A 12498-nucleotide genomic window follows, 5' to 3' on the forward strand; every position below is an offset into this window, starting at 1 on the left:
CACTTGCCTTTTCAAGCAAAGCAATACAACTTGCCCCAATAAATGATCAAATTTAAATAACTACTATTTTAAATTTAGTTTGAAAATGTAATAGTGGGTGCATACTGGTCACTCGTTTAAAAGCAAAGAATCTTATTTGGCTTACTGTACCTCAAATATGATAGCAAACATCCTATATGCAGCGCAAAAAGTATTAACAGTGCTACTGTGGTTAGATATTTGTTGCCTTGATTATAATAAATTAAAACTGTAACAATTATCACTGTTGTTCTTCATCATCATCATCATTTGTTTAAATAGCACTTATCTCACCCTTTTCTTGTCAGAGCTCTTCAGTTTCAGTATTGATAATAGGGAGTAGTACAGCAGTAATAAGATTCCGGGATGAACATACACAGGCCAGTCAAGGTTTTGATTCAGAGAGTCATGGGTACAGTCTGTAATGTTGGAGTGACTGATGATGTTATGCAGACCAAACAACCTGCAAGGAAAAATTTTCCGTGAGCAGACCCTACACTAAATACATTTCTACTCTTAGTCAATGTGGGAAAATCATTATTAAAATGCCTGAAAAATATACTAAGCACAAGGTACAATGTGCGTAATGTGTCTGCTTGCTATTTTTTATTTTATTTTATCTATATACAGTTCTTATTCCTTTCCAAATATTTTATCTTTAGTTGGTTAAAGGGATACAGCTGTCAAAAAAGAACATGTGTAACATTGTTAAAAGCAGATTTTTTTTATTCAAATTTAGGTATTGGCTCTGATCCGTCACCAAGACTTAAATGTTAAATCAACATTATCAGAATAAACCCTCCTCCCCTAAATCAAATCAGGACTTACTCCAAAGTTACAAATATTCACAATAATGAATAGACTGTCTTGCAATAGTATTCAGACACTCTACTATCACTTTCATTTTACTTAAAGGAACAGTAACACCAAAAAATGAAAGTGTATAAAAGTAACTAAAATATAATGTGCTGCTGCCCTGCACTGGTAAAAGTTGTGAGTTTGCTTCAGAAAGTCTACTATAATTTATATAAATAAGCTGCTATGTAGCCATGGGGGCAGCCATTCAAAGGAGAAAAGGCACAGGCACATAGCAGATAACAGATAAAACACTATTGTATTCTACAGAACTTATCTGTTATCTGCTATGTAACCTGTGCCTTTTCTCCTTTTTTCCAGCTTGAATGGCTGCCCCCGTGGCTACACAGAAGCTTATTATATAAATTATAGTAGTGTTACTGTAGCAAACACACCAGTTTTACCAATGCAGGGCAACAGTGCATTATATTTTTATTACGTTAAAGCTCTTTTATTTTTTGGTGTTACTGTTCCTTTAATTAGGTATTCGGCACCAAGGAGTAGCAATGGAGAAAGTCAACCAATATCAATACAGAAAGCAGTGCAGTTGGCAGGCACCATTCACATTGCCTTTTACAATGAAGTAAGGATTGTTTTTACCTTTCCTTCTGCTTTTAAAATGTATTTCTTCATAAACATTTTAAACCCAGAGCTGTAGTTAGATTCTCTATGCCTTGTGTCCACATTAAAAAAATGCAGTGGGCGTGCCCTTACGCAATGTGGCAGAAATTAACAGAAATAGGACAGGTAAATACATTTTGGGTAGGCATCAGTTTTTTTACCCTGTTCATGACAGATTATGACCTATTCTTCCAGGCTGATTCACTCCAGGTTGTTCAGTTTAATTGGATTACATATGTACCCCATAGTTTTGATTTAGTACCAGTGATCTGTTTCCAGAAATCGCTGACACTAAGCATGTATAACTGGAGCTGCTCTGGATCTGGCTTCAGCTTTGTATGACCAGTGTGGGAGATTGCTTGAAAGAGAAGATACGTGACTCCTGCTGACCACACTGTGCTACTCTGCTTTTTTTTTTTTTTTTTTTTTTAGAGCAGGCGGGGCAAAATAGTTTTGGGCAATCTGCAGCACTCATTCTTATGGGAAACAGTGACTAGAAGGGGTTAGTGTCACAGTTACATGTAACAACAATCACAATGCCCTTTGTGCCACAGCAAAATGCTCTACATATGGGTTACCTGAGAACTTTACAAATAGCCTGGCCATTTAATATTCCTATGGAAGAGGGCTGGAGCAATGACGTGTCTTTACTGAATGTGCTCCAATAAAGATAATAAACTTTTGGTTAAGACAGGTACACAGATGGAGAAATGAACATATGAACATGAATATACCTAACCAACAGTAGTTCAGTAAACAGACTACATAGCAACAAATAAATAAGGGAGAGACAAAAATCATGGAAAAACCTAACTATAAAGGCCAAATGTTTTGTTAAACTTATTACCAATATTCTACTTTTACAGAAAACCTCAGTGAACTAAAACGGACACAAGTTTACAACTAGGACTAAAAACACATAGTACATTTTATTACGCAATTAACACCCACATGTAATCGTGAGTATAAATGACTGTATGACTAATACAGTATACGTTTATACAAACCTTGCCCATAACTGTTCAGGATGAAACATTTGTTGGATAAAAGGTGTCTGGTAAATATAAAGGCAAATCATGTGACCTCCAGTGAAGAACCCAACAATGACACAGATAGTATTAAAGCCTAGTTGGCTAATGGGAAAATGGCAGGCCCACCATGTGCAGAGACCAATGAAAACCACATAATATGGGGCTGAGAAAGCAGAGGGATCAGTGATACCTGAAGGGATGAAAGAAAAGAAAGCTAGGTTTAACACAAAAGTCACTAATGGCCAATTGTTTGGCTGTGGAGAATATTTATATTATGTATATATGACATTGTTTACACTATGTAAATATTTACTACAGGGCCTGGCAGCTGAAACAAAATTCCATCATAATTCATGGGAGAGAGAGCTGTTAGGTATAAAATTTACAGTTACACACAAACCCTCTGCTGCAAGAGCTGTGACTCAATGCTGGTCTATGCTGCCAAGTTTGTTAAAACATATTCATGCAATACCTGGCTGATATTAGGGTATACCTATATATGAAGTCTACTAAAAACCATTTAAATATTGAATAAACCCAATAGGATTGTTTTGCCCCGAGTAAGGATTAATTATATCTCTTAGTTGGGATCAAGTACAAGGTACAGTTTTATTTTTTACAGAGAAAAAGGAAATCATTTTTAAAAATTAGAATTATTTGCTTATAATGCAGTCTATGGGAGATGGCCTTTCCGTAATTCAGAACTTTCTGGATAAAAGGTTTCCAGATAAGGAATCCCATACCTGTATTACAGCTATAATTCTCCTTGTTATACAATTACATATCTTACATATCCACTAGTGGCAACAACAGCTATGTCTGAATAAGTATTTCACTAGTATCATCATCTTCACACATACACTTCCACCTACTGAGCAGTAGTTTTAAAAAATCATTAAATTCCACAAGTGGAAGAACAAAATGCTCTGAGCTGTACCTGCAAGAGCCAAGAGTAAGACAGCAAGTGATTTCTCCACTGTTTCCAGAAGCCTGTATGCTGCCTTTCTAAGCCAGGACCCAAGAAGGCGGTCTCGTGGAACAGAATGTAAGTCTCCCCCCACCTCAAACTCTGTATCACACTCTCTACTTTCATATTTTAGGTTAAGTTCAGTCCTCTCTTCTTCCTGTAAAATATAAAATATAGGACATTTAGTAGGGTTTGGAGATGGTGGTCACTTAGGTTGTGTCTCTTCCATAGTCTTCAAGTCAGGAATGATTTATTAGAAGATTTTTTAAGATTTAGGTCAGTGGATAAGAACATGTTGGATGATAATCCAGGCTCTATATATTTTCACAATAGTTTCAATAGCAACAATCAGATATAAAATTGTGGAATACATATGGGGCAAATAAAGGGAACAGCTCCTAAATGTCATAACTGAAATCATGCAGGGAAGTAACTTCTCCTAAAGTTATAATGTGAGTGCAGTGTTCAGTCTATCTTTCCAAGTTTTTGCATGTCAGCTCTGAAAAAGGACCTAGTTGCACCATTGCAGATAATAACTGTATACCAGAGGTATAAATAAGTGTTCTTTGCTTATTTTTCTTTAGTTACTTTATTAAACAAACGTTAACAAATGGTCAAAGCCTTTTTTTGTTGTTAAACAGTTAACCTAGTTATAAAACTGTAAGAAATATAATACGTTTATCATCTTTATACATTTTCAGCAAAAAGCACCCCCCCCAAACTTGGCGAAAACTTGATATGAAGCAGTATGTCTGTTTAAAGGTAGAATGTCTAATCTGCATGCTTGAATTCAGCTAGAGCTGGTGGCTGGCCATTTTAAGAGAAACACTCTTTTTATGCTAAATGTTCCATCTCTCCGAAATGACTTTCCAACTGCAACAAAGAGAATCGCCGGTGGAAAGGCCTATGCATTGCTTTGATGTGCAAAGTTTCCTCCTGCAGGCAACTCTGCATGACTTTGGAAAGCCGAAGTGATACGTAGGCCTTTCCATCTGCGACTCCTATGGTGGAAAGGAATTTTGAAGCGGTTATTAGCCTGCGGTACATCTATTTAGTGTTTTTAAAGTGTTGTAAAGAAAGAATTGCACAAATTAAAAAAAAAAAATCTAAAATGAACACTGTAAAAATATGGCAAAACCCCTATGCAAATTCTTGCACTCTGCTTTCTCCGGTGTATAAAGAGTCTAAAATACACAGTTAGGAGGCAGAGATTCTCGTCAGCCTTTGTCAGGCTGGTGAAAGGTTACTGCTGTATTGCAGTTTCTGGCTCTGCTCTGTTCTAAGTGAATTTCCAGCTCCCTTTAGTCACACAATTCACATCTGCCTGTCATGGGTCTGATTCCAACCTGGCATCTTTTCACAGCTACAGGTCATGATCCTGACAAGGGGAAGAAACCCAAACCCCTCCTATCGAAACAAAGAAGCAAACAAAAGGGAAGCAGGACTTTGCCATAGCTATTGAAAACATTGCTGGTCACTCAAGTATGAAATTATTTTGTATTTTTATAGTGCAGCCATATTCTGCAGCACTTTACAGAGACTATAGTTCATTCATATCAGTTCCTGTGCAAATTATAATTTGAGTGTACGATCACACACAATGGACAGGTTTATTGGCAACAAAACAAAACTTTTGTTTGGGGTTTTGGAATATGAGAGTGAAATGAGAGTACCTAGAGAAAACTCACACAAGAACAAAATGGGTTAAAACAAAATCAAATCGCAAAAGGGTATACATTTAAATATAGCTCTGGTAAAATGTTTGCCAGTAAGCAGAACAGTGGTACAGCAGGGTGGCAAATTACAAATGCAGTCAAGGGAGGAAATAGGAGAAGGAAAAAACAAGAGTCATGTGACTGGCACAAGCTGTTCTGCCTTCTCCCAAGTTGGCAGTATCAATGTAAATAAATTCCTTTTTATTTTGGACTGAACATAAGGAGAAAAAGCATGTAGAACATTACTTTTCAATAGAAGTAGGAGTGAGAAGATAAACATAAAAAATTAATAAAATAGTATGTAAAAAAGAGAAAGATAAAATGGAAATGAATACGGAAGCAGACTCAAGTATAAGAAACTGAACTACGAAGATGCAGAGATAATGTCAAAGGCAATTTAAGCGGGGGGGGGGAGCAGGAGGATTGGGCCACAGTATGAGGACACAGGGGGGGGGGGACTTTAGTCTGCCCCCCCCAACAGTCTGAGGGACAATGAACTGGCCCCCTTCTTAAAAGTTTGAGCACCCCTGATCTATAGCAACCAATTAGCATGTAGCATTTAAAGGAGAAGGAAAGTTACAATTGCTGGGGGGGGGTCATAAAATTTGGCACCCCCCCCAATGATTTAGCCTTTCCTTTTAAGTTTAAAAGCAATACAAAAAAACAAATGGTTGCATAGTTTACCTCAGCTGGGCAAAATTATTGTTATTTATTACATATCTATAAAATCCCTCAAAGTTTAAGCAGAGGTCAACCATCACAATAACCGATGATCCAAGTGTCAAGTTTATGAAGAAATAGGCTAGGTAAAAATGGCTGAGAGGGTACATACCAGAGTGGACTTAACTGTCTGTGGTAATGATAAAAAATAAACAGTAAATATAGGATAGAAAGGCATAAATATGTTGTATCACTTCCTAATAAAAACACTGCTCCAACCTGCTCAAAATAGCCTGAAGACCTCTGTCGTCTCTTCTTGGTCACTAGGCGATTACACAAGCCAAGGCACAATGCTGACACGACAAACATGCCAAAATCTGGGGACACTTGTCGCACCATGTTGGGGATATCAGAAAGATCCAGCCTTTGGGGACAAGATATATTAAATCAGTGGTATGCATCCATGTGCTTTGTATAACTGATATCTATGGGTCTAATCAGTATTTAATGTCATATACTACTTTGCCAATTTTGTGTAAGCCCATATACAGGTGGAGTGTATGTAGGTTTTTTTCTGTTTTAATGCATCTCAAAATTATAAATTAATTGAATGTATAATTGTGCATGCAGCACCAGTGGGTCTGAAAAGCTGCCCGGCTTACCTGTTTATACCTACGTGACGAGCCAACACATCCCAGCTGCTGCCTGCAAAACAAAGAAGACGCATCACCTAATGTTTATACTCTGCAGCTTTACATTTGAGGAGATTTGCTCGGTTGGATCTACAATACCTAGATATAGCATATTCACAGCTGAGACTATTGAATTTGCTGTCGCAGCTCCATCACTCACAAACCTCAGGAAAGGTTAGGACAGCAATCATACCCTGAGAATTGGCTAAATTATATGGATCTGGCCTGTTACCTAGAGCTTATTTTAATCACTACAAACCTTACATAAACACTAAAATGTCCATATACACACACAATGAATATTCCTTTTGCAGCTGACTTAAGATGGACCTCAATATCACCTTACTAATTTAGTATATTGTTTAATATATTCCTTGACTCAATTCAAATGGAAAGGCAGCAAGAGTGGTTGTCTGACTATTGCCTTTGTAGTAACAGTTTCCATCTCAACACAACAGCTGGCAGTCAGCAAAAAATATATTCTATATTTACATGTATAGTAATATACACTCACTGAGAAAGTACAGAGATTGCAATAAATGCCAAGGAAATCAAACACCACTTTCATGTTATGACAGGGGGAAAGGGGAAACAGTATATCGGGAGTACGGTCACACATTCCAGCTCTGGTGTCCGTCCTCAATGATTCTGCACTTACAGTTGTGCCCTAGCAGGTCATCCAGTTCAGGTATTGTGTACAGGCAGATCTGGAAGATGAGATGAGCACAGAGGAAGAGGATGCTGGTAGCAAGTAACGCTTTCATCAGACGTCCTGTGTGACCTATAAAAGTAATCAAATGTTCACACTAACTGTAAATCATACAAACAAAAACTGTATTACAGCATTACAAGGACACTGGCCAAACATAGTTGTACCATAATACGACTGAACATTTTAGGAATATTTGGGCACACAGAATTTTAAACAAATCACCTCCAAATACATTAATGAAAATTTACATAATAAGTGATTCCAGACTACAGCTATAGCAGGTTGTTGTACTCACAATAGGATAGATGACATCCTTATAGGAGACAAAAGAGGGTCAAGTAGATTTCTGCCACCATTATCATATATGATATCATATATATCATATATGATATCGGTACAGTACGTCACGTCAAACCAAAAGTACTGATGGAAATGCTCATCTATACAAGGCGTTATTTATAGCATATCACAGAAAAAGAGGAGAGCACCTTCACGCAGATGAACTGCTTCAGCCTTTATTCAAACCACAGCACACAACATGTTTCGGGCTGTATCACACCCTTTCTCTAAGTGCGTTATTTATAGCATTGGGTGCAAGCTACTTACCCCACTGCAAGGGGATAATTCAAATATAATATATAATTCAAAGTACTAACGCTGCAGCACTCTAAATAATGTGAAGATGTTTATTTGTTTCAAAAGATGAGGCAATGTTTCAAAGTAACAGTAAAATCCTTTAAAGTAATAACACTGCAGCACTCCAAATGATGTGAAGGTGTATCTTTTTATTAGAACACGTTGCCTGGACTTTTGCCCTAATTAAACACCTTCACATAATTCAGAGTGCTGCAATGTTACTATTATGAAGTAAATCACGCTAAAATCTGATTTTTAATGTTAGCCCAGATTATAAGATGTTTCTTTACCACAAGTCTGAGCAGCCAGGTATTACACACACCAATATCCAAACCATCAGAAAAAATATCTAACATTCTGGTGAGTAATTAAACCAGTATAGCCAGGAAGATCAGTTATTAACATTATATTATATGGTTCCTTTAGGAACATGAAATTATTATATTGCCTGGACCTTTCCCTTTTCCACACGGAGGTGGGGGACCCTTTAGCCAATGTCTGGTTTGCTACCACTTCCTGATGTATCTTGCCAGTGGGAAAAATCTAAAGTCTAAAAATATTATATTTTATTGGAAATATTTTTAAAATCAAAATTAAATGATTTACTACTCAATCCACTCCAGCAACCCAGACCATAGTTTCAACTGTAACAAAAGTAAGCTATTGCTTACCTGAAAAAAGCGCTCTCTACACTAATGATGTAGGTCTAGAAGTCTGGCATAAAAACAATCATACCTGAATGGATTATTCCTGTAATTGCAATGCATGGCATGAAATTAAGTGTAAAGGCAACAATGAAGCTTTATAAACACACCATTTATGTCTATGATGTTTACAGTTGTATTCAACATAGGTATTACACAGCTACTATACAACTTTATAAATTTGCCTTATAATACACAACCAGAAATAATCTGCAGTTTGAATGTTTGAAATTTGAATTCATGTTACTTGGGACAAAGTGATGGATTATTGTCTCCTAAAGGCTATTATAAAGCATAATAGCATTCATAACATTAATAGAGGATAAGGGCACCCTAACTAACCAAACTGGGCAACAAAACTAAAAATATTTACAGGTATTGGACCCGTTATCTTAAATGCTTGGGCATGGGGCTCTCCAGATAAGGGGTCTTTCCGTAATTTGGATCTCCATTCCTTAAGTCTACTAAAAAGTAATTTAAACATATAATTATATAAAACTAAAATGATTGTTTTGCCTCCAATAAGGATTACTTATATCTTAGCTGGGATCAAGTACAAGATGCTGTTTTTATTACAGAGGAAAAAATAATATACAATTGACGGTGTGTAAACTGCATCAATTGTTTTTTCTCCTCATAATAAAAAGCGCAGGAGTTATGTTTACACATAGACGACGTATCTTCGTATTTACAGAGGGTAAATAAGGTGATCTAGCTCTGATTTCTAGGTAAATCTCATCTCTAATGTCCACTATAGAATTTGGTGAGTCAGCCATATTGAGTTCCCTGGTGTTGAAAGATATTTTGTTTATGAGTTATGATGGTGCCAGACAAGTAATTTATAGAAAGAAACAAAATGTCAGTTGTTCTATATAAAGTCCACAAAGCCCTAGGCCAAAAGGGCTCAAAAGTGCCGGATTATAAATGGTGCTAACATCAATTTTCGGAAAGAAGCTTAACTGATCAGAATTTTATCCATTTGTGTGCCTACATTACACTCTTTCCTAGGACAGCAGAAATTAATCAAGAGTCTTAATTCTAAAAATGATAACCCAATGTGTTTAGAGGTTAGGGCCTTATCCTAAGACCTCTGGAAATGTGAGAAAGCTCAATGATAATTCCACATGTTCCCTTCAATCCAGCAATGGAAAAATCGTTAAAAAAAATGCCAGTGTGATAATTAACTTGCACCATTTCCTTATACACTGAATAACTTCCCAAGAAGTACTCTTTATAATAACCTATAATCTCAATATGCTCTATAACCAGTGTTAAGGGACCAGAAACATCCCAAATTTAAAGGAATACAGGTATAAGATCCCTTATCCAGAAACCTGTTATCCAGAAAGTTCCAAATTACGGAAAGGCCATCTCCCATAGACTCCATTATAAGCAAATAATTCTAATTTTTAAAGATTTTCTTTTTCTCTGTAATAATAAAACAGAACCTTTTACTTGATCTCAACTAAGATATAATTAATCATTATTGGAGGCAAAAAAATCCTATTTTGTTTAAATGATTTTTTAGTAGACTTAAGGTATGGAGATCCAAATTACGGAAAGATCCCTTATCTGGAAAGCCCCAGGTCCCGAGCATTCTGGATAACGGTCCTATACCTGTACTGTCCTGGGAAAACATGTTTTTTTCAAAATGCATCAGTTAATAGCGCTTCTCCAGAAAAATCCTGCATCTTTTCAGCTGAAAATCCAAGGTATGCAAAGTTGCCAAACTAGTGGATTGCTGGCCGATTCGGCCAGTAATATACTTGACAAAAAACGATGTTTCGGATGTGTAGAAGCATGTTAACTGGTACTGTCACAGTTTAAATCTTCCATCCCCTTTAACAGCTTAGTTACACATCTCTGCAGCTCATTAATATCCTTCTTAAGGACTGGAGCCCAAAACTGCACTGCATACTCAAGGTGAGGCCTTACCAGGGACCTATAAAGAGACAGAATTAGGTTTTCATCCCTTGATTCAAAGCCCTTCTTTATGCAAGACTGCACTTTATTTGCTTTAGTAGCCACAGAATGACATTGCCAGGAATTAGACAACTTGTTATCTACATAAACCCCCAGATCCTTATCCATTAAGGACCCCCCCCCCCACAAAACACTACGATTTAGTGTATAACTTGCATTTATATTAATTCTACCAAAGTGCATAAATTTGCACTTGTCAACATCAAACCTCATTTTCCATTTTGCTGCCACTTTTACAATTTTGTCAAATCGCTCTGCAAAGTGGCAGCATCCTGCACTGAACTTATAATTTTGCATTGTTTAGTATAGTCAGCAAAAGTAGAAACAGGATTGACCCCTGCGGTACTCCACTAACAACACTGGATAATTTAGAAAATGTTCTATTTTCTCTTTGTAATCTATCCGTCAGCCAGTTTTCTATCCAATTACAAATATTATGCTCTAGGTCAAAATTCCTCAATTTTATCATATTTTCTCCACTTGATGATGACTGTCTTCACTGTGTTCCATGGTATATCTAATGCCTTGGAAATTCTTTTGTACCTTTCTCCTGACTGATATCTTTTAACAATGAGATCCCTCTGATGCTTTGGAAGGTCTCTGTGGACCGTGGCTTTTGCTGTGGGATGCGACTAAAAAAATGTCAGGAAAGACCAACTAGAGCAGCTGAACTTTATTTGGGGTTAATCAAAGGCACTTTAAATGATGGCAGGTGTATGCGGACTCCTATTTAACATGATTTTGAATGTGATCGCTAAGGCTGATGCCACGGGTGGCGTTTTTCCGCTGCGTACTTTCTAATTCTCGGCGGCGGCTGAAAAACGCCTGATATCATCATCCATAGAAATAACTTGAAAAGACGCAAAGCAAACCACACAATGCGTAAATACGCTAGAAAACGCCTTAGCACGGATTTTTCAAGCGTTGGCTGAAATACGCCAGTATTTGCAAAGCAAGCTATTCCTATGTATACGCAAAGGCAGCTGCCAGACCTAGCGGAAATACGCGGCGTTTTTTCCTGTTTCGCACTATTAGCACCATGGAAACGGGATTTGTTTATGTCACCAGTACTAGGCTGAAAAATGCCATAGTCAGGGGCTGTGTGGGTTGTGCGGCGTTTTTAGGCTGAGAAAAAACACAGCGGAAAAACGCCACATGTGGCATCAGCCTTAATTCTGAACACAGCGACATCCCCAGTTAGAAGAGGGTGTGCACACTTATGCAACATAAATTTTTGTTTTTTTGGTTTTCTTCCTTCCACCTAAAAGATTTCAGTTTGGGTGGTACAGTTTATAGGTCACATTAAAGGTGGAAAAAGTTCTGAAATGATTTATCTTTGTCTCATTTTTGTACAGCACAGGAACCTGACATTTTACCAGGGGTGTGTAGACTCTTTATATCCACTGTATAATTATATTATCTATATATATCTATATATATCTATATATATCTATATATATATATAGGGACAGAGAGCCGCACACACAAGGACTTAACAGTAAAGTGAAAAAATTTATTGAAAAAAATCCAACGTTTCGAGTACTGACTGTACTCTTCTTCAGGGACAAACCACTTGTCCCTGAAGAAAGCTAAAACAATTGCTAATAGTTCCAGGCACTTGGCCAGAACAGGGAATATAACCCAGCACCATCAATAGTGCTACACTCCAACTATTGCACAAACTTCTCAACCAAGAAGCCTCATGTAGGGAGCAATTATGGTTTGCCATTCTCACACAAATGGGCAGCTTTAATTCATGTTTTTCTCCTAATTTTTAAAACATTGCTTAGCAAGTATACAGGTCAGTATATTCCCCTTGGAAGCAAGGGCATTGCATGTTAGTGTTGAGGTTGGTAAAAAAAAAAAAAACGTGCTTTTACAGCATTCAAGTTAGCTGGGACAGC

The 12498-nt window shown here is 37.1% G+C and overlaps 1 protein-coding gene across 3 annotated transcripts in view; it reads right to left on the reverse strand.

Moving 5' to 3' along the window:
- piezo1 (piezo-type mechanosensitive ion channel component 1) overlaps nt 1-12498 on the reverse strand; it is a 94188-nt gene that overhangs the window by 44213 nt on the left and 37477 nt on the right. For all 3 annotated transcript variants that reach the window (XM_002933675.5, XM_012962280.2, XM_012962282.3), the window contains exons 3-8: nt 7218-7340; nt 6530-6572; nt 6147-6291; nt 3463-3649; nt 2502-2715; nt 313-481 (exon numbers count right to left, since the gene is read on the reverse strand). In XM_002933675.5, the coding sequence (XP_002933721.3) occupies nt 313-481; nt 2502-2715; nt 3463-3649; nt 6147-6291; nt 6530-6572; nt 7218-7340 (881 nt within the window). The remainder of the gene's footprint in view (nt 1-312; nt 482-2501; nt 2716-3462; nt 3650-6146; nt 6292-6529; nt 6573-7217; nt 7341-12498) is intronic.

This window comes from Xenopus tropicalis, chromosome 4 (genome assembly GCF_000004195.4).
Source record: "Xenopus tropicalis strain Nigerian chromosome 4, UCB_Xtro_10.0, whole genome shotgun sequence".
Lineage (NCBI taxonomy): Eukaryota > Metazoa > Chordata > Amphibia > Anura > Pipidae > Xenopus > Xenopus tropicalis.